This window comes from Equus asinus, chromosome 10 (genome assembly GCF_041296235.1).
Source record: "Equus asinus isolate D_3611 breed Donkey chromosome 10, EquAss-T2T_v2, whole genome shotgun sequence".
Taxonomy (NCBI): Eukaryota; Metazoa; Chordata; class Mammalia; order Perissodactyla; family Equidae; genus Equus; species Equus asinus.
In genome coordinates, this window is record NC_091799.1 from 95,113,038 (window position 1) to 95,139,044 (window position 26,007).

At 38.9% G+C, this 26,007-nt stretch overlaps 1 protein-coding gene across 2 annotated transcripts in view; it reads left to right on the forward strand.

The window, feature by feature from the left end:
• Positions 1–26,007, forward strand: part of RETREG1 (reticulophagy regulator 1) — a 125,280-nt gene that overhangs the window by 96,528 nt on the left and 2,745 nt on the right. For both annotated transcript variants that reach the window (XM_044779472.2, XM_014837349.3), the window contains 5 exons: positions 18,429–18,555; positions 20,732–20,816; positions 22,715–22,852; positions 23,639–23,703; positions 23,946–24,072. In XM_044779472.2, coding sequence (XP_044635407.1) covers positions 18,429–18,555; positions 20,732–20,816; positions 22,715–22,852; positions 23,639–23,703; positions 23,946–24,072 — 542 coding nt within the window. The remainder of the gene's footprint in view (positions 1–18,428; positions 18,556–20,731; positions 20,817–22,714; positions 22,853–23,638; positions 23,704–23,945; positions 24,073–26,007) is intronic.

Below are 26,007 nucleotides of genomic sequence, written 5' to 3' on the forward strand. Positions count from 1 at the left end.
TGACTCAGGAAGTGACACATCATGGTGGTGTTTTAGGTGAACTATAAGCAAGTCCTTTATTTTGAAAACAAACCCATGTGTCAGTGGAGCATCTTCAAATTACGCCCATAAAAATTATACCTATAAACTCCATCTTTAGGTAAGGTGAGGGGATTATAAATATGTTTATATTTTTTGGAAATTACTAGTGTCTACTACTTAGAGTATTCTATGCAGGACTCACAAATTATGTGGCATATGTATGTTTAAAGATGGTTCTGTTCTCTAAGAAGTTAATGAAATGTTTCTGGAGTAGCTTGTAACATGAGTGGTGGATAAGTTTCCTTCCGAAGTAATTAAACTAAACATGAATTCTAAATTGTCATACTTTCTCCATTCTGAAATATTTTGAAAACTTCCTTTTAGAAGCATATTTATTTGTACAAAGGAAGGCTTTGAGATTTAGATTTTGTTATAAAAGGAGTACACATGTAGATAAATTTTAAACCTAGAATTAATCGACTTGCTTGCTGAAACAAGAGATTTGCTCAGTAAACTAAGATACAACAAACATTGGCATCGACAATAAAGAAAGGAACTGATAATCCCTTTTTTGGGAACAGCAGAGGAGAAAATGGGAAGGTGTTATGTTCCATAAGGCAAGTGTTGAGGGTTTGATGGCAAATAGCTGCGTTCTCTCATGCCAGCTCCTGTAAACTGGAAATGGTGCCTGGAGCTTTGATAAAGATTATGAGGCTTTATTGAGAAAGTTCTGGAAAGCATGGTCTGCCATGCTTGCGGAGGGTGGAGTAGTTATGCGATTGAAGCACACTGCACCACGCTGGGAACTGGGGGTGGGTAGAGTGCGAGGGGAAGGGGAATACCCTTGTTTACTTAGATAAACTTTGAAAGACCCTAAAAGTTTTCAGTGATATCGATGGCACCTTGACTTTTACCCCTCCGTTAGTTACCAGTGTTCTGAAGCTTGAGACCGTAGCAACTTCACCCAGGAGAAAGCTAAAGTCTAGATATTTCTGCAAAAAGCTGGATGAAAGTCCAGGGCAAAGGCTATTTCCGGATCAGAAGGAAACCATTCTCAGTGTAGTACTTTACAAGTCAAATGTGGCTTATAACGGCTTCTCCAGTAATATGACAAGAAATTGTGTGCTTACATTTCATTGATTATTAGCAGTAGGACTATTTTTCATCCAACCAAGATGGAACAGGTATGGGAGGCTCGTGGGTTGGAGTTGGAAAGACCTGGGATCTGATCCTGGTGCTGCCACCTCTTGGCTGTGTCTGCTTTCTCATCTGGAAAATGGGGGCATTTTACCCACCTTGTCAGATTGCTGTGAGGAGTAGAGATAATAAAGTTCCTAATGTAGTTCCAGCACTTGGCACATGCACAGTAAATGGGAGGCAATATTATAATAGAGGCCCTTTGACTGGTCCCCAGCCTGCTTGCTGGGTTAATCCATGATCTCCGTCACTGCTGTATAGCTGTATGGCTGAAGCCCTGGATACCCTGAACCTAGCAGACTAGTGTAGCCCAGAGGCCAAATCTACCCTGCAGCCTGTTTGAGTAAATCAAATTTTATTGAAACACAAGCATGCTTTCGTTTGCATATCGTCTGTGGCTGCCCTTATGCTGTAATGCAGAGTTGAGTACAGAGTCCCCATGGCCAACAAAGCCAAAAATATTTGCTATCTGGCTCTTTATGGATATCGTTTGTCTACCCCTACTCTGGTGTATAACTGCTTCCATTATTTGAGGTTTACCAAGTCGGTGTGTTTATTCTCAAGTCTTTTAATGCCCAATGTTGCTGTTGTAATTGCATAATTTTAATTATAAATTATGTAAACTGATGAAATAAGAGATCAAAAAGAGTATTGTTGTGGGAGATTCTGCTGATTATTCCCAAATACCCAGCTTTGCTTCCTTTGGTAATAGAATCTCCAGTTTCAGCTGGATGATGGCCACCAGCAATTGAATTACGTTTCCTAGGCTCTCTTGCAGCTAGGCATGGCCATATGACTACATTGCAGCCAGTGGGAGGTGGGTAGAAGCTTTGCATGCAACTTACAGGCCATGACGTTAAAGGGAAAGGAGTGCCCTCTGCTTCTGTTTCCCCTTCCCTGCTGACTGCAATGTGAATGGGGTGGCAGGAGCTGCAATAATTCTCTTGGACCATGGGATGAAAGTGTGATATAGAGAGTATCTGAGCAACAAAATGGAAAGAGCCTGGGTCTCCAACCTTATGGAGATCTCATATGAGCCCTGGACCACTATGCTTTGCTGTGCATGAGGGAGAAATAAAGTGTTCTCTTGCTTAAACCACTGTCACTTTGACATTGGATACAATAGGTGGACTTTTAATACATACAGCTGTTTACCTCTGTGAGAAGTGAGTTGAATGCATTGAAGAGTCAGTTGAGGGAAGTTGCTAGTAAATTTTGCATTTTTAAAAAAAAAGTGGACAAAACAACTAAAAAGGTTGGTAGGGGATGAACATCAAAATTTAGAATGATCCTTTCTGGAGGTTGTTTGATGTGTCATTGAATTCTTGCTCTATTTATGAATTCATAAATAAATGAAACCAGAAGTCATAGATAATTCATGGGGGTGTGTTTTATGCAAGAACACCAATCTTGTTTCCAAGCCCTAACTCAGTTGGCAATTTGATAACTCCCTCCGTACTTATATGTAAGTTAATATTTATTGGATTGAGTCCAATGCACCAGGAGTGTACAGCTTGGTTTGCTAGTCCCCAGTCAGCATTCAAGTTATACTCCCAGTCTAAGAATATTCATACTGATTTCTTGTTATATGGTTTGGAATTAATAAATAATCCGTACCATCCTAGATAAGGGAAGGGGGAAATTATTCAATACTGAGAAAGCAGCTTAAAAGTGACCAACTTTTGCAATATATAAAGATGGAATATGATAGCCCTTTTAAAGCCTATGATGAAAATCTGAGAAAGAAAGGTTTGATTACTCCCAGGTAATTAGGTTCTGACATTCAGGAGCACCCATTGTTTTTGGTAAATTTGCCTTTACCTTCTAACCCTCATCTCTGGGATCTCTAGCTCCATGTTTCCAGTGAAATCATAGGTCCTGTTTTGACCAAACACAGAATTTTCTAGTTGTACAGTTTACTGACTTTGCAAAAGAAAAGTAACAAACTGGCGAAGGTCACGGCATCTAGGCCACCCTCATAGACCAAGCTGGCTAAGCCTGCAGAAGGTGGGCCAGCAGGGTATCTGCTCTGGCCTTGCAGTCATCAAGGGCCTGGAAACCAGCAATCCATGTAAAGGAAAGGTGAAATTCCTTATATGGCTTTAAGTTTCTCCATGACAGGACCACAAATATTGGCGTAACCTGGGTTTGACATTTTACGTTTTAGTATCCTCACAGCCTCAGAAAATGGAAGTAGACTGAGCCTTTCTCAGCTTTTTAGGAGGCCTGTTTGCTGGGAATCCCATGGGGCCTGAGATCTGACATTAGTTCTTAAAGTGTCACTGATAGCTCCTGTCTAAGATTCTCTTTCCCATCAGTGTCACCAGGGATATTCTAAGGGATGTTGCTGGCTTTAAATATTCCTTTCTCAAGTTATTGTCAACTTCTAAATCTACTTTTTCTTTTTAAGATTTTAAAAATTTTTCCTTTTTCTTCCCAAAGCCCCCCAGTACATAGCTGTATATTTTAGTTGTGGGTCCTTCTAGTTGTGGCATGTGGGACACCGCTTCAGCATGGCCTGATGAGCAGTGCCATGTCCGTGCCCAGGATCCAAATCAGCAAAACTGTGGACCTCCGAAGCAGAGCGTGCAAACTTAACCACTGCCCATGGGGCCGGCCCCTAAATCTACTCTTTATACGGGAAAGTGAGTGTTGTTATTTCATAGCAGTAGAGGACTTTTCCAGAGATTTCCTAAATTTAGCTTTCCAAGTAAACGTGTGAATGGATAGATACCTTCTAGATTATAAAATCCTGAGCAGAAGGTGTCATTGATTATCCAATCCAGCAGTACTCAACGAGGGCCCAAGGACCATCTGATTTCCTGAGATATTTCAAAGGGGGCCATGATCTAAAAATGGTTGATAGCCAGTCTAGTCCAGCTCCTTGTTTTACAAACCCGAGAGACCCGAGTTCCTCCTGTGGGCAAGTCAGAACTCCAAATGGCCTCCCAGGGATTTCTCTGGCAGCTGTGACACTGATCTGCATGTTATTATATTGCTGCATTCTTGAGCATAATTTGTTAAAAGAACATTAATTTCATTTGCTCTTAGGATTCCAAAGAGTTGATTCATAACAATTCAGAGTTGATTCATTCCTGGCCTTGCTGGCTACGTATTCAAAGTGAACTTAATTTTTAAGTGCATCTGATCATACATCTGGGGTGCATCTGAGGTGTCTGCTGGCTATGATATGTAGAGAGATCACCCAAACCATGTTGGATCTGGATAGTTTTGTTAAACATTACATAGATTAGAAGGTACAGGACTTTTGTTTATTACAAGAGAAACAGTGGCATATATCTCTCTTTAAAAACAATTACCTTTTATAGAACCCAACATTTTAATGAGCCATTTTTTTCCATTTCTTGAAAATGTATTGTGGTAGCATGAGTTGGGAAAGAAAAGAGAAGAATGTACGTGATAGATCCTGTTCTGATCAGAATATAATTCTAAAGCATAGACTGTCTTTCAACGCACCAATGAAAGGCTATCTCTGTCTTTTGTTGCATGTTTGTTTAAAATAGTCACTGTGTTGTTTAAAATAGGTGGTTTTCTTTGACTGTCTGGCTCTGTGGGTCCCATTTTGGCTGTGGCTGGTTGCCTGAAGACTCATTACCTTTATGGCTCTCACTTAGGGCTACAAGCTCCCAAGTAGGTCAAGATAAAATGTTTAGCGCCATTTAATTGATCTGCTTAGCTGAGTGGAGACAACCCTTGGAATGTCCAGGCCCAGTTAAATACTACTTCACCGTACTTTTGTCCTTGTGGTTTTGGATGCTTCTCACATAGGAAAAGTAAACGATTGAGGTTAATCAAAGAGGTATTTTGCCTTACTAGAGGATCTTATCAAGTCTATTTCATATAACTAAATTATAGAGTATAAGAAGAAAATGGAATGATAGTAAACTCTGTGTATAACAAACAAGAAGGCATTTAAAATTTTACCAACTGGAAAATCCGGAAATAGTGACATGGAGTGAGGTAGTAAGAGGTATGGATATAGCATAGTGCCCGAGGTAGCTGTGTGAGTATGCGCATCACTTTCCTAAGGTATCTGATTTACTGAAGATGACTTTCTAGCAATGGCTAGAACATTGGGCAAACTTAATGATCTCCAGTGTGCCAGCTTGTCACTGTTCCCCACACATAAAGCACTCGTGGCAGTCATTTAGATTCTCCTGAACCCACCAACAGAAATTTGCCCTCCGGAGGCAGAGATGAATATCTGCAACAGGTGAAAATGAAGGAGGATGGAGTCGATGGGCAGGCCTCTCTCTCGCTGGCATAATAAGGTTCAGTCTGGATCTTTCATCTCATTTATTTGCACTGAATTATAGTTCATAAGACAATACTAATTTTTAAGAATAAGGTTTCCTGAACAAATTAATAATGTGAATGGAAATGAAGAGTTAGAGGAACCCTTTTGATAAGTGTTTTTAGGAACTTTTCAAATCTTCATGTATAAAAGACACAATAACTATTATTAGGGTAATGGGAAATACATTGAAGGACAACTCCTTTTCAGTTCATTGTTAGCCAGATTCCTGTTGCTCTTCCATGTGTATGAGAAAGGGGGGGAAATGCGTTCCTTTAGAAACTCTCTGTAAATCAAGCAGGCTGTGTTAATTAACTTTTATAATTTTATTTTCCTAAATAACCTCTCCCTTGGAATTTGTTCTCACTCCATGGTATCCAGCACTGCAGACCCTCCCTCAGCACATCCCTTTGCCTCTCAAAAGTGATTTCCAGATTTCTGACAGCACTTGAGGAGGCAACTTTCACCGTCCCTCTCTAGTGCATGCCCTCTGCACCCCCAAATGTATACCCATCTTCATTGCATGTTGTTGTTGAGTATTTCATTGTACTAATTTACCATGAATACTTGCAATATTCACACAATAGCTTATTCTTAAATTTTGCTTTTGAAGGATGCTGATGGCAAGTTTAGCAAGCATTAAGACATTTCAGTGAGATTCTCATTTTTCTGCGACTGATAAGAGTGATCTGGGGCTGGCCCCGTGGCCGAGTGGTTAAGTTCACGTGTTCTGCTTCGGTGGTCCAGCATTTCGCCGGTTCGGATCCTGGGCGCGGACATGGCACCGCTCATCAGGCCACGCTGATGTTGCGTTCCACATGGCACAACCAGAGGGGCCTAGAGCTAGAATGTACAACTATGTACTGGGGAACTTCAGAGAGAAAGAAAAGAAAAGAAAAGATTTGCAACAGATGTTAGCTCAGGTGCCAATCTTTAAAAAAAAAAAAAAAAAAAAAGAGTGATCCTCTTGGTAAGAGTGTGTTCCTTTAAAAGCCACTGATGTCATTCAGTGTACGGCTTATATATGAAGGTAAAGGAGAGATGTACTCTTTAAAGGACAAAGGTGGGAATGTGGCCTATAATTTAACAGTCCCGCCTTCTGAATGAATATCCCAATGACTAATAGTCACTCACTCCATGTTGCTGTGTCCCAGGATACCTCCATTATCCCAAAGACTGACAACAAATTCTCCAAACGAAATTTTAATTTGAGGGGGCTGGCCCTGTGGCTGAGTGGGTTAAGTTCACACTCTCCACTTCAGCAGCCCAGGGTTCGCCAATTCGGATCCTGGGTGCAGATGTACACACTGCTCTTCCAGCCGTGCTGTGGCAGCTCAGACATAGAAGAACTAGAGAGACAACTAGCATATACAACTATGTACTGGGGCTTTGGGGAGAAGAAAAAAAAGAAGAAGATTGGCAACAGATGTTAACTCAGGGCCAATCTTCCTCACCAAAAAAATTTTTTAAAAAATTTGAATTGGCCAGGGGGCCAGCCCCATGGCTGAGTGGTTAAGTTCGCGCACTCTGCTTTGGCGGTCAGGGTTTCTCCAGTTCAGATCCTGGGCACAGACATGGCACCAATCATCAGGCCATGTTGAGGCAATGTCCTATGTGCCACAGCTAGAAGGACCTACAACTAAAATATACAACTATGTACTGGGGGGATTTGGGGAGACAAAGCAGAAAGAAAAAAAATTGAATTGGCCTTCATAATAAAAGCACTTTGGAGGAACTTGATCCTTCTGTCTGTTTGGATTGTATATTCCTGTTTAGGCCCCATGCAATGGGTAAAGTCTTGAAAAAACAAAATTAGGAACTATATTATTAATGAAAATTTTTTCACTGTAAGAAATATTTTGTTTAGTATTGTCACAGAAGTTTTGGTTTCATATAACTAGGCCAAAGTTAAAAAAAAAAAAAGGGAGGGGACATTTACTTTTGACTTTAACTACAGTAAATCCTGGATTATGCTTAATGAAAAGTTGTGGGTCCCAAGCAGAATGCAAGGAAAGGCTTCTATCCAAATTAGCAAACTTGCTTCATGGTAACCATTTCTGTTTTCCTTGAGAAATGTTTCTTGACTCTCAGATGTTATCTGTCGTTCAGGGATAAAGTAGAAACCTTTTCTTCCCTCAGGGATAGTGATTAAAACAAATCTTGGCATTCACAAATGAAAGGGTGGTTAATCTCCTGCACATCTCAAGTAAGTACTTGTTCTGAGCTGCTAATGGAATTTATATTGTTCATGCCCTGGGTTTATGAAAGTCTAGTTGTTGAAAAGTTAAAATTGAAAATGCTGAAAAATAACTTCTAACTGCCATCTGTTCATAGAAACTAGAATGACATAAGAAGGAAGATGATGATGGTTTAGTGCCAGGCTTCCAGATGATCTCCATGGATTGGATCATTGATGGTCTACGCACCCAGCCAAGTGGCAGCGGGAGCTTGAGATGGAAGGGAGAAAGGGACAGTTTCACAAAATGACTGATCTCTAATTCGTTTGAAACTTGGTATAAAAAGAAGGAGAGCTCAGATAAAATGCCAAGTTCCCCTGAGGGAGGGGAGGCTCAGCTTCCAGGGGCAGAAACAGCCGACACTCAGATGGCGCCGCCTGGTCCCCCATCCCAGGAGGAGTTGCTCAAGTGGCTAATGGGTCTGAGAAAGTGAAGCCTTCAAGTGGAGTGCTATTTAATTTCTTAATCTCGTGTTTGCTTATTTAATCCTCCAGTTGACATATCTTAGTTGCTTCATCATGGTTCTAATTCTGAGTGTGTTTGTGCAGAGAAACATACCCCTGTTTTTATTTGGTTTCTCGGCCTACCCACACTCACACACAGATACGCACACATGCGGAAGAACAGATTATGTATCCACAGGATTAAAAGAAATTCTAACACGTTGCACTAAGAAATGTTAAAATCTGTAACTGGATACTTCTGACTGACCTTTCTAAGAAAAATTCGGCAGGAGTTACCATCAACAGATGTTCGCCACCAACAGAGAGCATGAGACCATTAGTCACTAGCCGAGAATGAAACGTCTGTGAGGGCTCTGGGCCAGGGCGTATTTATAGGTGTGATGGCTGAAGCAGCTGCTTGTCATGGTTGCTAGGTGACAACTTAAGTTAGAACAAATTCTTTTTTAAAAAGTTTGTCAATAGGGGATGTTGACATAGTTAACTTTCTGAAAAATATTGTTTGGCTTCCATTTCCAATTCCTGTAGATTAAAAATGAAATCAAATAGTGTGAAATAATGCATATTCCCTGAAGGTAGTATGGCAGAATTCTTCTAAACAGTTTGGAAATGGTTGTTGCAGTATGAGTTCTTAGGGATATGAAAAATGAAAGAGTAACTAGAAAGATGTCTGTCTGTCTGTTTGAGAGGAAACAACGATATCTGAAAATGTTCTCCAGTGGCTTGAAGTTGCTCAGCAAAAACAAAAAGCGGACTCATTTTTCTCTCTCCCATATGAAGGTTCAATATTCGTTGATCTTCACCTTCTGGCATACTCAGGGCCCAGTCCTCTTCTCCTGGGCATCACAGATGCTCCTGGGTCATGTGAGAGTGATGTTTCCAGAGGGTGCTCAGGGATCCAGGGATCCCCATGGAGAAGTCGAGCCTTAGGACCCAAGTTTTGCCAGGAGGAATTCCACACAAAATACTGATTTCCAATTCAGGAAACTTTTGGAATAAATGAGGCATATTTTGTAATTACCCAATTTTGAAAGCAGTTTAATTCTCCATCTACAAGAAAAAAAATGAAAACTATCCCATATAAATGAAAGTTGGTTTCTAAATTTGTAGGACTTTTTGTCTGTTATTTTATATATTTTTATACATAAAAAGGAATACATGCAAATTATTGCCCATATGTAATGTACAGAAACATTCAGGTAAGTGAAGAAAAATCATCCAGCGTCATGAAATAACCACTGTTAACTGTTTTTGATATTTTTTCTTCATTAGATATTCATTCATTGTTAATATTCATTCATTCGTTCATTCAATATTTTTTGTGCCTCATAGATGTCAAGCTCTGTTAGCTGCTGAAGACAGAGCCATGTCCACAAATTCCTTCTTGGAATTTAAAATCTAATGGGGAATCAGGATTACAAACATAAATTAACTACAATTGATAATGGCTACAAAAGAAAATGATGTCCTGATGGGGTGGAGAGGGGGCTCACGTGGAGGGGATTCAGTGAGAGAATGTAGGCAGAGTGAGTTACAGTGCCTGGCAGATGGGGAGAACTCAGCATGTGGGCGCTGTGATGATGATTCCCCTTGGCACGTGAACTGGATTCACTTTGTGGGTCCTAACTTAGAAAGAGCTGAAGTGGTGGAGAGAGAAAACAGGAGTCTAACCTCCTTGGTCCTTAGTTTCCCCTGGGAGCCAAAGCTGCTTTTTAGCTGTCTCTGTTTCTGGAGCTTGGCATTTATGTATTCCATAACCCTTCTCATGTTACTGCTGTAATGTTCCTCCCTACTCGTCTTTGAAATGATCCCCGTGTTCCAATCCAGAGTGTTCTTCCTGTATCCCACCTCAGTGCCATTTATTATAATCTCTGTTGCCTTGTGTATTAGTTCTGTGACCTTGAGCAAGATAGTTATGTACCTGGGCCTCAATTTCCCCATCTCACAGGAATAATACATAGCCCTCATGTGGGGGTTGGCTGTAAGGACTGAACAAGATAGTAAGTTTAGGACATGTGGAACAGTGTCTGGCCCCTGGTAAGTGTTAGCTGCTATTCTTATCTCACGCTGCCTGAAACCCCCTTTACTTGAATTGGTAATCAACTGATTTGACTTGAATTATTCACCCTATTTGCATCTTTCCATTCTACTAAAAATTGTCACCTCAGTAAAACTATGTCATACTAAACTCTGTGTAATCTCATTCCATAACTCTTTCTAAATAGTTGTTTCTAGCTCACAATTTAAAATATGCAGTTGTCCATCAGTCCCGCTGAAAAATGAAGGACTTTATTTTGTGTTGCAAATGCCAGAAACCAAACTGAAGCCAGCTAAAGTCTCGCAGGGCCTTGGCTTCCACAAAGCGGGCGCCCATGGATGGCTTTGCTGTGGACCTTGCCTATCGGGCCTGACAGGACCCAAGCACTCAAACCAGACCACGAGGATTCATCACCTTCTCTACCCCCACGCACACTCTCTGTGTCCCTCTCTTTCTCCTTCCACTCCTGGTTGCCTGTCTCTTATTGGTAATTATCTCCTCAAATCTAAAGCTCAAGAAAGATGTGAAAGCATTTAAGCCTTGATATATTAAAAAACCTAATTTTTTGCTTTTGAAAAATAACTTTGTTCTAAAAATATTTTTTGACTTAAATTCAGTAGTCCATGCTAAGAAGATTTATTATCCTTTAAAATGGGCAATAATGAAAAGATCATATCTTTAACAGGTTCTCCTTGTATACCCAATCCCCAACTTAGTTTTCAAATTCTTTTCCTGCAATAGCCCTAGATGCAATTGAATGTCATTTTATAAAAGTGAGTTTTGTGTATGGTGAGTGTGTGCATGTGTGTGTGTGTGTAATCATTTTGGGGTCATATGTAAACTTTCACTTATTGGTTGGGGCCTGGCCCTACCCATCTCTGGATCCCTGAAGCTGGGAATGGTGATTGACAGTTTACTGCACTCAGCACATGTTTATTGAAATGAATGGAAGGGAAGTGATACTGAGAGAGGTGGTTTGTTCTGTGCCAGGATTCATTTGTTTCAGAATTATTTTTTCTAGTGCTCAAAGACACTTTGGGTGAAAGAGATGAAACAGGCTGCTAGCGCGTTCTGTTACAATCCATTTATAAAGAGCACAAGAGTATCACATTTCTTAGTCTTACAGAACCCCCTAATGGAGAATACTGTGTGCTGCATGCTGAAACTACAGTTCATTCGAATTGCACTTATGTAGCCATTAAACTGTCCAGAGACAAACTTGACTATTAATAGAAAACTTAAACATTGTTTTTGATAAATACAATTTTTAAGGAAAAAAAGGTACACAGTAATTTAAAAGCTAGGTATGAAAGTAAAATAAAATCATTCAGATCCCAATTTGACCATGTGAGTTATTGGGTTCATAGCAAAACTCACCACTTTGTATTCCTACAGATGACTCAGTTAAGTTACTTAAAATCAGTTTGATGCTTTTGGGGCTTGCTTTTAAGACTTATTAGGACCAGAGCAGCATTTGATCCAGGATAATTATTCTCTGCTACTGAGGCAAGACCCTTCTGAGTCCACTTGCCGATGTCTGTGAATTTTGAGGTTTTCCAGTCTTGTCGATGAGACCAGGTGTCATTCCTGGCCCTCTGTGAGCCCAGGACTCTGTTCCCCTCCTCCTTTCTGATGGCTGTGCCTGATGTCCGGTTCCTCACACACATGTACCAGTAGCGCTCAGCTGAAGACTCGGGGGAGCCCGGCACATGACCAGGGTTCTCTCTGCAGGCTCTACTTCCCACACTCTGTGCTGCCACCTTCATCCTCTTTGGTCTTCTCTTTGGACCCTGAGTTCTGTCTTCTCAACTCAGACAGTCGCTGTGATCCACCCAGGTTACCCCTCCCTGCTCCGTGGACTGGAGACTCAAGACAGTGAACTGGACAATCACCGGATGCACCATCTCTCAAGGATCATCGTCCTTCCTTGCATAATGCCCAGGGTCTTGAGAATCGTGGTTTTCATATGTTTTGTCAGTTTTTTCTTTTTTTGGTTGTTTCAAATGGAAGGGCAGATTGAATTCCTGATACATCATCTTGCCCAAAGCAAATTCTCCTCCTGTCTGTATTTTTGAAATGGGAATTCCATGCAACTTCCTCACGGTGGGTTTGTCACAGTGACTCGCAGGTTAGAATCACCTAGGACCCTTATTTAAAATGCAGATTTCTGAGCTTCGCCCCAGGCCTGCTCCATCAGAATCTCTGGAGTGAGGCCCAGACAGTGCTGCTGTTTATCCCTGGGGGTTCAGGAACACTCAATTTGGGAGCTGCCTAAAGGATTTCCTTTGGCCAAACCACCTAATGTATATACTTAACTGTATTCTGTGGGGATGTGAAGGCAGAAAGAAGGGATATTGGCTTCATATTCTACCAGGAAGCCAGAGCTCTCTTCTGTGATAAAGTGAGGCTACTTGTCTGAGGAGCCATCTTCCTGATTTTTATTCCCTTCGACTTTCAGAGGCAAGTAAAACCGCAAATTCTTCAGCTGCTGAAAAGGCACTTTGCCCTGGTTTTAGCATTCTTTGGTGAATAATTGCCTACCTAGACCATGCAGAATGCTCTTTGTCAAACATCAGTCCTTTAGTTTTTCTTAAGGAGAATGTAACTAAATGGAATCTGCCAGAGCCTTAGTTTTGGCACATTATTTTGAAAGCACTGCATAGCTGCGGATCCTTGGGCAAAGCCCATTTGAAAGATGGCACAGCCATCAGGGGCCTGGTAGTTGTGACTTCTCACTTGGAACCACTTGAACTGGATTCACCAAGAGTATGGGAAGTTAGTTAGGGGTGATGGTCGTGAGGGAGGGACTCTTGAGTGGTTCTTATTTCGTGGCTGGAGTGTGTAGCAGGTTCACTCTCCTAGTGAAGGCATGAGTGGAAGAGAAAGCTGGAAGGAAAAAACAAGGGCGGGGGCAAGGGAGGGAAGAAGGAAGGAAGGAAGGAGAGGAAGAAAGAAGGATGGATGAACCAAAGAACCTTACTGGAAAATGCATGTTCTCTCAGAAACTAAGGAGGAAAAAATAAGCCCTGGGCTATTATACTGAAGCCATTGGTAACCAGTTTTCTTCCTTAGATGAACTTCAATCACAGAGGACCTATTTTCTTCAGTTAAGAACTTGGTAAAGCTTCAGACTGTTTTTAAGCCTCCTTATGTGTTAGTTGGGCCTTACGTGGCATGTTGATCAGCGCCAAGGATGGTGGGAAGACAGCCACACACCATGTAAAAGATCTGTTTCCCAAGCACCGTCCAGTATTCACAGGAGATCCTCTCTCTGGTTATGTGTTTTCCAGACAAGGCTCTCTAGGAAAACCTAGAGTTTCATTATGGAGCAACTCTGTGTGTGTGTGTGTGTGTGTGCACGCATGCATGCGTGTGCGTACGGTCATCACCTGTGTTAAACATCAACCAACCACCAAGCATGAATCTGAGTTTCCGCTGAGTATTTGGATGCTGCACACGAAATGCTCCTTTTTCCTGGAAAGAGTGGGTCCTCAGTGATGCTATGTTGGTATTGGTCAATCACACCTCATTCCTCCTGACTCTTGAAAGGAGTGAGGAGGAACAACGAATGTTCCTTCTTGTTCTAATTTACAATGTGTGGTCTCTTCAAAAGATGTCATTGAATTTATTCATCCTTTGCAGTGGGTCCCTGTTTTAAAGGAAATGGAACTGTACTGGAAATCAGGAGTCCTGGCCTGGGTGGGGGCTCTGCCCCAACTAGCTGAGAAAACTTGGGTTTCATTTTCCTTATCAATAAAATAAGGGAATTTGAAAAGTTGACATTAAATTTCCTGTCTCTTTCTAAATTACGTCTGTATTATATATTGTTCAATTATCTATTATGTAACTTTATTACGTAAATTGAACTGTGGTGACATAAGTTGATGGTAGACTATATATAATGGAAGACAACAGAAATGTGTGTTCCAGTGGTACTCAGAATTAATCACTGGACAATTTAAAACTATTATGAAACTCCCAGAGAGTGACTCTTCTGGGTCCATGTTTCATTTAAAGAAGTGTGCAGTGACATCTCTTCTTTGCCCTTGAATTCAGATTTTTTAAAAAATCATACATATTTCCATTAAATTTTATTCAGCACAATCTATACATTTATTTTCATCTCAAACGTTTACTACTCTTTCCAAAACTCATTGGGTTAAATAATATTTTTATGCTTTACACAATGAATTTCTCATATTTTGAAACAATAATTCAGATATCAACTAGAATTATTTAAGGTTATTATGTTAATATAAATATAAGTAACGATGTAACTTATTGTCCAAAAATACTGTCATATGAGGCTTTTTCCAAAGGGGAGAAATTTCATGTAAATAAGAGTGTCGTCTATGGTTATGGAAAAAATCACAAGTTGAATATTCTCTTGTTTCTTCTTCCCACCCAGTGGTCATATCTCTAGACACAGAGAAGGACAGCACTGCAGGGGTTCAGTTTTTGCTGGTTTGAAATAACAATACTGAACACACCGAGTATAATGTAAGACACAGAGGGGGCACCTGATAACTTTTTGTTGGATAAATGGATAAGGTAATGGATGGAGGGATACTGAAGTTTATTCATAGCCACTTGAAGTCCACTAAGAAAATAGGCAAGATCCTTAAATGAAAAACAGAAGTTTTAGTTATTTCACTGCAATAGGTATTAACTTTAGTTGTATGAAGACTTTGCTATAACATTATCTCTATAGAGACAATTTAGGTAATTTTAGGTAATTTACTATTAGCCTGGGCTCCTTCCTAATCTTAGGGCACCTACTTGCTAGAGTGGTAAAATATATATATAGATGTGGTGTCACTTTTGAGACACACATCCTAAAGGTAATAATAGAACAAGGTTCCAGCGTCTATACAAAGTACCATTTATTCAAAGAAATATTTTTAATGACTCTAGCCAGGAGAAATATTTTTACTTCACAAGTAAATAAAGTGAGGCAAAAACTGAGTAACATTTGTATTTTGACTATGGGATGTGAAGTGAGATATTGTCATGTTAAGAATGTTATTCATTAAATAAAAAGCATGATTATACATTTAAGTATCAACATAGTTTTAAATAAAGGCCATATATGTATACATGCATATATGTGTGTGTGTGTGTGTGTAGCTTTAAAAACAGTAATAAGTCGATTCTCGTGTATCCATCATCTAAGTTAAGAAACAGAACATGATCAGTACTCAAGAAGCTCCCACATGACTTCAGCCACATTCCCTACATACCCTACCTTTGGTAATCCCTCTTCTGAATCTTGTTTTTTTATTATTTTCTTGCTTAAATAATCTGTTAGCTTAGCATGATTTTGAGCTTTATATAAATGAAATCATGCCATATATATTCTTCAGGGATTTTTTTTCTCTAATATTATGATTCTCAGGTTCATACACGAACACAGAGTTTGGTTTCATCTTTTGTTGCTTGAACATAACTCACTACTTGTTCCTTCTCCCAAAGTGTATTTTATTTTATTTTTATTTTATTTTATTTTTTTACATAGTTTTTGTTGTTTTTCTTTTTTTGTTGAGGAAGATTCACCGTGAGCTAACATCTGTGCCAGTCTTCCTCTATTTCGTATGTGGGTCACTGCCACAGCATGGCTGCCAACAAGCGGTATATGTCCACACCCGGGAACTGAACCTGGGCTGCTGAAGCAGAGCGCAACAAACTTAACCACTACACCACAGGGCTGGCCCCTAAAGTAAATTTCAAATTTGCTTCAGAATATGAAATGCTCATTCATTCCACTTTAATCATTAAAAAATGATAATCAGGGGCCACCTGGTGGTGTAACAGTTAAGTTTGCACATTCCACTTCAGCAGCCTGGGGTTCGCCGGTTGAGATCCCAGGTGCAGACCTATGCACCACTTGTCAAGCCATGCTGTGGCAGATGTCCCACATACAAGGGCGAGGAAGATGGACATGGATGTTAGCTCAGGACTAATCCTCCTCAAAAAAGTAGAAAAAAAGGATAAATCAGATAATTATAAGTTTTTCAGTGATTTTTTTTTAGAATTATATTTGCCAAACAGTTCAACCAAATTCTTAAATACTGCTCAATATGCATAGAGAGCAGAATTTAAAATCTGTATTTCTGTCATCTTTGTGGTCCCATTAATCTAGCGTAGCCTAGCCAATTTGCAACAAGTCTGTATTGTTGTGAGAAAGGAAGCCACAATTTAGTATTTTGTGTTTCCTTTGCCATTGCAGCATTTGCTATCCTGGTCATCTTTTCCCATTAAGCAGACATATTGGTAAGATGTTGTTTCAGATAGTGGCTTCCCAGCCAAGCACTTAGTGTTTCTTTTTATAGGTCTGGAATCATTCATAAGATATGTAAACCTAGTGCTGGATTTGGTCAGCAGTGAAAGCAGGCTGGCTCAGTGATTCGAGAGGCAGTGGAGGTAGTGGATACAGAAACCACTTCCTAACAGCTACACCTCCCCAAAAGTTCATTTCTTATGACAGGCAGGAAATCATCTGGCGAATGTCTATCTAGAAGCATAGCATCAGCCTGGACAACTGGTAGCTCAGTGACTCTCTGGCAGAGCATCAGTGGAAGCTGATAGAACAAAGAGGAAGGAAAATGAATTTTTTTCTTCTTTTTTAATGCTGTTGTACTCATTTAAACTTAAATTAAAATTTATATTAAATAGGAATTTTCATTATTTAATATACAAATCGCCTTAGTATTTAAAGTATATTAAAAAGTAACAGAATCTCAAGCCAGCCCTGATGGCCTAGTGGTTAAAGTTCAGCGCTGTCACCACTTCGGTGGCCTGTTGCAGAACCACACCACCCATCTGTGAGTTGCCATGCTGTGGCAGCAGCTCATATAGAACTAGAAGGACTTACAACTAGATATACAGCCATGCACTGGGGCTTTGGGGAGGGAAAAAAAAGAAGATGATTGGCAATGATGTTAGCTCAGGGTGAATCTTTCCCTACAAACCGGCCCCCCCCAACAAAACCAGAATCCATGTGTACACAGTTTTTGCTTAGTTGAGCCTCTAAGGACCAGGGTAGACTACTGAACTTGAATCCAGAGATCAGTCGTACCTTGATACCCTTGCAATCATAGCTCAGATGATAGGTCACTGATAATCCCTGTCTTCTACTAGAAATGTTTGTTTAGTTTATTGCCATATCCTTAGCTCTATGATAGTGCCTTCAACGTAGTAGGCACTAATAATTATCTATGAAATGAATGAACTTGGGGGCCCTTAACAGAGCCTGTCTGAACTGGTAAATTTTTGTGATGAGTTAGGATTGCAAGAGTGGAATTTGAACTTCATGTCATTGTAATTTTAGGGAATGCCCTGTATTTGCATGTGTCTTCTTCCTGGAGCACTTGTTACTTTTTAGCTCACTGAGCTTCCTGTGGAAAAATGAGGCAAGGACACACAGCGTATTGCCCGGCCCATGGGTCACATTCAGCACATTCTGTGATGAGATGGGGAAAAGTTACTCTAGAAAATATGAGGTACTGTGAGATCCTGTTGAGTTTAGCAGTTTTCTGTAGAGCTGACCAATCATAGTACATACTGAAAATGTACTGTTGGAGTTGATAAGATTAATGCCAAGGTTTCTCTCAAAGCACTGTGGCTTCCCTATCTTTAAGGTTCAGAACGTTTCTAAGTAGTCCTACAAAGCCCTGTACGATCTCAGTCCCTTCCGATCTTCCCACTTCATGCAGTTTTACTCTGCTGGTTCACTGTGGCAGAGCCGTGCTAGAGCTCAAAAGAGTAGTGCTTCTAGCTCCTTCTCCCTCCTGGACCTCTGCTTATGTTGTACATTGTTCTTTCTGGAACTCTCCGAGCCCTTATGGTAAACGCCTGCTAATCCAGATTTTAGGTTAAAGTGGTTTCTTCAGAAAAGATGTCCCAAAGCCGCCACCCTGTGCTTCTTGCTCACTTGTCCCTTGTTGTAGCTGGATAGTTGTGTAGCTAGCTGTTTAACCGTATCTCTTCTCTTGGTGTGAGAGCTTCATTAGGTGGGTATCTGGCTTGTTCACGTCTGCATTCACAAGGCTTTTCCAGAGAGTGTGGCCGATGGTTGGTGCGCAATGAATATTTGCTAAAGCAGTGAATGTTGAATGAATCATCTAAAGTTTAGTTAAAATTTTTTTCTTTTCTCTCTTTAGCTGGGAAGTCGTCAATTCCAAACCAGATGAAAGAGCCAGGCTCAGCCAGTGTTTTGCAGAGTCATGGATGAATTTCAGCCTATTTCTTCAAGAAATGTCTCTTTTTAAACAGCAGAGCCCTGGCAAGGCAAGTTTTCCAGGGGAGCAAAATTACTGTATGTGCTTTAAAATGTGCAATAAACTTGAAAACAAATGAATTAACTTATTTTATGAGCTTGTAAGTGTTCTCCACTTCAGAATAGACTATACCAGGAACACATGCCATAGAAGCTGATTATCAGCAAGGTTCAGAAACATTAGTGTATTAATGCTAGAAAATCCTCAACCTCATATTTTGAAATTGGATTGGTTTTTTATTTTATACATATTTATCTAGCTCACTGATTGGTCTTATTTGCCATAACAAGGAGAAATAAATATCTTAAGGAATTCCAGTTTATAATATTTAGCCTGGTTCTGAAGTCAAAGGGAGATGAACTGAACATGTAGTCCTTTGAGGGTGCTTTTGGAGATAATGAGTCTCACTTTCAGTCTAAAACGTGGAGATTCTTACACGATTTATTTAAAAAGGAAACTTTTGGCAAAAACATTTATAATGATTATGTAAATGGAATGAGTATTTTTCCAATGAAGGTGAAAACCGGTGAGGAGAAGAGTCCTAAGTGGTTAGACAGGGATTGTGTGGGGAAGTGCACACACTTGAAGTATTTTTGTGGGTAGAGGCAGCTTCACTTGCAATCTTGATAGATGGATGAGGTGAGAGCCACCATCATACACTTTTCCTTCCAGTGTTACGTTCAAGTCTCTTGAATGCCCACCTATAGTTGGACTCAAGAGCCTAGGAATGACAGCGTTTAAAAATCCCTCTTGTTCTACCATGTACATGCCATCTCTTTACTTCAATTTAGTAATAATGGAACTATGCTTGGACACATTTTGAGCATATTAAAATGGCAACATTGTATATAGATGGATTTTTTTTAATCACTGAAGATGGTCTTTAGAATAGATCTTTAGAATAGACCCCATATGGTGGGGAGGGGAGATTACATTTTTGATGCCTATTTTACTGAAATGATTAAACACATTTTTAGAAGATTCTAAACCTAAAACTTCTGCACTGGATTGCACTAACGTGCCCCAAGTCAATTAGTTTAAGATAATGATGCCGCAAATTTGGTGGGTAATATGAAATCCCTTTGCAAAACTGAATTCCAGATATAGTAATGATTTTATAGACATTTATTCTGTCAACTTTTATGGTCTTTCCTCTTCCATTTTACTACCAGAATTCCATATTCTTCAAGGGCCCCTGCTGTTTCAGAAATAGCTCTTAGCTGTGTTCCACAAGTTCATCTATTCTCCCTTTGACTATTAACCCTGTGCCAAAGAATGAAAAATCAAAGTTAATCTGAATTTTAGACTCCTTTGTTGTTTCTCTTAATCAATTATTGATCAGAATTATCTGTCCTTTCCTCATGTGTCTTTTTTAAATTCCCGTAATGAATTTTCTTTGCTTATCAGTTTAATACCATAATTTAAAGATAAAACAAAGTCAGGAGGGTAGTTTACTTTTAAGCCTATAGTGTGGACACAAGTGAAGACTTTATGGGAGAATTTATCTGTCTTGATGTTTAAATTTCTTAAAATAATCAAGATTTTTTTGGTCATACCTGACAGAGGGAAGGAATATAATCACATTTTACTGTAGGAATTTCATATCATTCGCATCTGGTTTCTAGGTCACCTATAAGTGAGGTCACTTTGAGGGAGGGTTATGGTTATGAGGAGGATAGTAATGGCCAAGAGATTTATCCCAGCAGCTTATCAGCTGTGCAAATTACCATTATGTTTTTATAAATGCCTCTAATTTCTCTAACATGTTTTGCTCTGTTTATGAATTTCAATGGGCTTCTAAAAGTAGTTTGAACTTGTAGATTTATTTACCAGGCTGCATTATTTTCAGTGAGTGATCCTGAGTAAAAGAAGTTTCTGGTGACATGTTGCTCTTTGCTTTTCTTGCATCTAGCAGTAATATAGCTACAGGCATGATTAATGGGAGATTTTGTCCTCTGTGCCAAAAATTAACTTATGGAACCTCAAAATGATTGTTACTAAGTGTTTAAGTGGACGAAGACTGGTTGAACAGAGCATCATTACCCAGATCTAAGTGCTAAAGAACACGATTTGAAAAACATTTATCATAATGTGATAGATTACATATAAATAATTGTGTGTGTTTCCTGTGCTCTAAAGTGTCTTCATCTTAAGCATAACGGTCACATGTTATTTCTTGTTTCTAGTTTTGTCTCCTGGTCTGCAGTGTGTGCACATTTTTTACAGTCTTGGGAAGTTATGTTCCTGGGGTTATACTCAGCTATCTACTGTGTAAGTATAGTAGGACATTTGGCTAATTGACGTGATGCATATGGTATCATTTAATCGTCCCAAGACCTTTCATAGTTTGGAAGAGAGAAATGAGTTCTTAATTATGAAGCAGGTTAATTATTCTTTAATTTCCTGCGGTACAAAGTTTCTCCTTTTCCTAGAGACGTGTTTATATTTTTAAATTGGAAGAATACTTGCCAAAAGGCAGTGCTTAATTTTATTTTAAATTGTGTCAATAAATAAGCTGTACTTCCACCCTCCACAAAAACACTAATTACTTTATCCTTGTGTGTGTTCTTTGGCTCAAAAAATAATTAAAACCACAATAAGATACCATTGTACCTTCACCAGAATTGTTAAAATTAAAAATTCTGACTGTATCAAGTATTAGCAAGGGTGTGGAGAACTGGAATTTTCACATACTGTTGGTGGGTAGGTAGAATGGTACAGCCACTTTGGATAACAGTTTGGCAGTTTTTTAAAAACTACTATATGACCCAGCCATTCCACAGCTGGAGAAATGAAAGCATATATCTACACAGGGACTTGTAAATGAATGTTCATAGCAGCTTTATTTGTAGTAGCCAAAAATGGAACACACTTCTTATGTCCGTCAACAGATGTATGGATAAACAAACTGGATATCCATACAATGGATTACTACTCAGCACTGAAAAATTAATACATGCACCAATCTAGATAAATCTCAAAATAATTAGATTGAGCGGGAGAAGCTAGATAAAAAAGAGTATATACTGTATGATTCCATTTATATATAATGCAAACTTATCTTTAGTGACAGAGCAGATCAATGGGGATGAGGTAGGTGGGGTCGGGGAAAGGCAAGAGTGAAGGATTAACAGAAATATGAGGAAACTTGTAAGGGTGGTAGATATGTTCACTATCTTGATTGTGGTGAGGTTTTCTTAGTTGTATGCATATTTGAAAACTTATCAAATTGTTCACTTTATGTGCAATTTATTGTATGTCAACTATAACTCAAAAATGCTGTAAAAAAAAAAAAAAACGTAGATCTCCTGCTTCTCCTGAAAAATGTGAAAATCTGGTGCCGGAGTGGTGAGCTCTCTTCACTTAATTAACCCTCATATTTCCCTATTTTTCTTACATCAACTATCTCCTTGGCTTCTACAGATATTTGAGTTTGCAACTCCTATTTAAAGGGTAAATGGGCACATTTCCTAACAACAATGAAGAAATAAACAGTAGAGAATACAATGCATTCAGTGTGGCAATCTTCATTTCTTTTTGTATTCCTAATGCATAACACAAATGGCCAATGGTCCAAGCTCATCCATTCTCCCAAATGTAACTCATATAGAATATTGGCCTCTTGATCTGCCTTGTTTAGGAAGCAAAGGAGAAGAGAACCAGTGAAGGAGGATCTAATACAGGCAAGGCTTTATTCAGGTGGTTTGCGTTCATCTCATTCATTCTTCACTACAACAGTGTTATCCCGGTATCTTCACAATATTATCCCAATATTACTGATGAGAGGCTAATAGATTAGTAATAACTTTCCTATGGTGAAAATGCACTTAACAAATAAGTAGAGTTGAGATTTTAATCCAGAACTGTTGTCTGGAAAGCATGAATCTTTGTATATACATTTTGAGGGTAAAAGGATTGAAGTGGGGGAATTGATCTAATTGTAAGTCTTTGAAAACAATAACTATAAGCGTGGGTGTGTGTGTAGGAGAAAATGTTTTCATTGCAGGGAGAAGAATAGAAATTATGAACTTATTTGACAAAGGCATTTCCCTGAGAAAAAAACTTCTTTTTGACAGTAGGGGAACTGAAATATTTTTGTGAAATACTAAGATGTAGCCTTCTGAAAGGAAGGTCATTTTACCTACATTCTCTTCCTTCTTATGTTTCAGTACTGTGTGCATTTTTGTGTCCACTTTTTAAGTGTAATGATATTGGACAAAAAATATACAGCAAAATCAAATCACTTCTGCTGAAACTAGATTTTGGAATTGGAGAATATATCAATCAGAAGAAACGTGAGAGATCTGGTAGGTAAAGTTTGAATTTTAGATTCCATGCATGAAATGAGACATTCATGGGCTATTTATGATGAAATCACTTTCCATACATTTCAGGGTGTTTTAGCCTTTTACTACGTTGTAACATAGCCTTTTCCTATTTTGGGTTTTATCTTTTCTCAAACGTACAATAAATTGACTTTTTAATCCAAATTGTCAGGGGAAGGAGAAAAGGATTCAACAATTTTATATTTGCTATTTATGATTTACTTTTTAAAATTGTTTTATTTTGGGGTGGACTACTGCAAATAAAAAATGACACAGGGAGGGCTAAGAGTGTGAGAACCATATTAAGAGGGGAGTGAAAGAACAGGACAAGGAAAAAAAAATAAAGGAAAAACCAATGTGGTCATTTTTCACTTTTTAACTTTGCCTATGACTTTATAGATTCTCAAACTATAGCAAGCATCACAATTGCCCTAGAGGGCTTATTAAAGGATAGATTTCTGGACCCTACCTCAGAGTTTCAGATTCAGTAGGTCTAGGGTAAGACCCAAGGATTTGCGTTTCTAAAAAGTACACATTGGCGGTGCTGACGCTGCTCGTTCAGGGGCCACACCATGAGAACCACTGATGTGGACCATTTCCCTTGGAAATCAAACATTTGCAAATATGTGAAACTTGTTATATGCAAACATTTAATTATATGGAGGCATTGGAGAATATGAGGAATGGGGGTAAGGATATATAATGGATAAAATACACTGTGTCTAAGCGGGCCAGGAAACTGAAAGCGTCCACATTTTTTCTCAACAGAAGCAGATAAAGAAAAAAGTCACAAAGATGACAGTGAATTAGACTTTTCAGCTCTTTGTCCTAAGGTATTTTTTGTTTAGTTTTCAATTTCTTCCTGTGTGGTTTGACTGTACGTTTATTTACATGCACTAAGGCTGAATGATTTTCCTAATAGAACCCTCCTGTTTCTCTAAGATGATTGAACAATTTCAAAAGGAAAATACTCATCTGGTTTTTATTATTCTGACATTTTTTGTGTTAGAATGGAGTTTGCAAAAGATTTTCCACAGAAGCTTAAAATGTGCCACCGGTGTTTATGTTAACACAGATTAGCCTCACGGTCGCTGCCAAAGAGTTGTCTGTGTCTGACACAGACGTGTCCGAGGTCTCCTGGACTGACAATGGGACCTTCAACCTTTCAGAAGGATACACTCCACAGACAGACACTTCTGATGGTATGCTCACATTTCTAGATACCCTTATTTTTATTATTATGAGTGCATGCAAAAATATTTAACTCTGTTAACTGCTGAATGGATAAACACAGTGTGGTATATCCGTACAATGGATATCGCTTGGTTACCAAAAGGAAGTACTGATACTCGCTACATGGGTGAACCTCGAAAACATTAGGCTAAGTGAAAGAAGCCAGACCCACAAGTCCACATATTGTATAACTCCATTTATATGAAATGTCCAGAATAGGCAAATCCAAATAGATGGAAAGTAGATTAGTGGCTCCTAGGGGCTAGGGGAAGAGGGAATGGTGATGACTGGTAATTAGTATGAGTTTCTTTTTGGAGTGATGAAAATGTTCTAGAATTAGATAGTGGTGATGATTGTACAGCTTTGTGTCTATATTAAAAACCACTGACCTGTACACTTTAAAAGTACTTTATCGTATATGAATTATATCTCAAAAGCTATTATTTAAGAGTTGGGAGGGCAAAAGGGGTGATTAGACTCACATGTGTGGTGATGGACTATAATTAGTTTTTGGGTGGTGAACATGATGTAATCTACACAGATTTTGAAATATATTACAATGTACATCTGAAAGCTATATAATGTTATAATCCAATGTTACTGTAATAAAATTAAAAAAAAAAGAATTTACTATGTATCAGGCATTGTGCTAAAGTCCTGGAGATACAGTAAGATGATTACTATTTCTGACATCACAGAACATAAAATTTACCATTAGATTTTACAAATATGAAGGTGCTTACCAATTCCTCTTAGTCTGTAGTTTAAAGAATTATGTGGGAACACAAGTGTATAAAATTAATGAACCGCCCCCCGCAAAAAAAGAGAGAAAAACTTAAGCCAGTCCATGTCCAAATCTGCCTTTATTTTGAAAACAAATAATTAACAGTCAAAAAAGTTAACTTCTGAAATGTCTGGTGGCATTGTTTATAGATAATGGGAGGAGGAGAGAGAGAAGTTAATTCCCCGTGTCCAGGGCTGGTCCTCATTGAAAGAGACGGGAACATGGAGGGCAGCTTCTCCGAATTCAAATCGGACTCCCAAGTTTCCAATGTTCTTCCTCAAAGTTAGTTTAAACAAACAAAAACCCAACCAAACAAAAAAAGGCTTGTTTTATAATTAGGTTAAATACAATTTAAAATAAATTGAGACAGTTCTTGTGCAGTAACTTACCTTTTGCTGCTCTCATTGGATTATTTCAAGTCTTTTTAGCTATATACTGAAAATATGAGCAGTTTATAATGGAGGATTAGGAATAAATTGTTGTATATGTATTTTCACAAGCAAGCACACATCTTTTTTTCAAGAGGAAGGAGGGAGGCTGGGCAAGGTTTGAAAGAAGATAGGTTTGGAGATTGGGAGACCCAAATGTAGTCTTGCCTTTGTCATTAGTTAACTGTGTGACCTTGAACAGGTGACATAATTTCTGTGGACCTCAATTTCCACATCTTTAAAGTGTTTTAGAACAGGATCACTGAAGTCTGCTGAAGCTCTACAAGCTCTAAATATCGACGAGACCAGGATAACAAACACTTTGTTTTTAAGCATCTCATCTCAGATTTACTCAACAAAGGGGACAACAATAATCTACTCCACAAATGAGGCTTTTCATTAAAAATACATTGAAGATTTCAAATCACTGTTGTAAAAAGTTAACTAAAAGATTTTCTATGAAAAGTGAAAAACAATAAAATCACTGTGTACTAATCTGATGTTGCTTTTAAATGTCCCAAATTTTAAAGTGTTCCTATAGGATATATTCAGGATGCGAGTTTGATTAAAATGGTATGGGCAATTTCAGCTATATTTCTGGAAAGCCAAATGCTTCCATAAGCTCTTAGATTGAATATGGAATAGAAGGAGTAGCCTCTTTTAAGTTCATTGCTTTAAACAAACACAGGTCA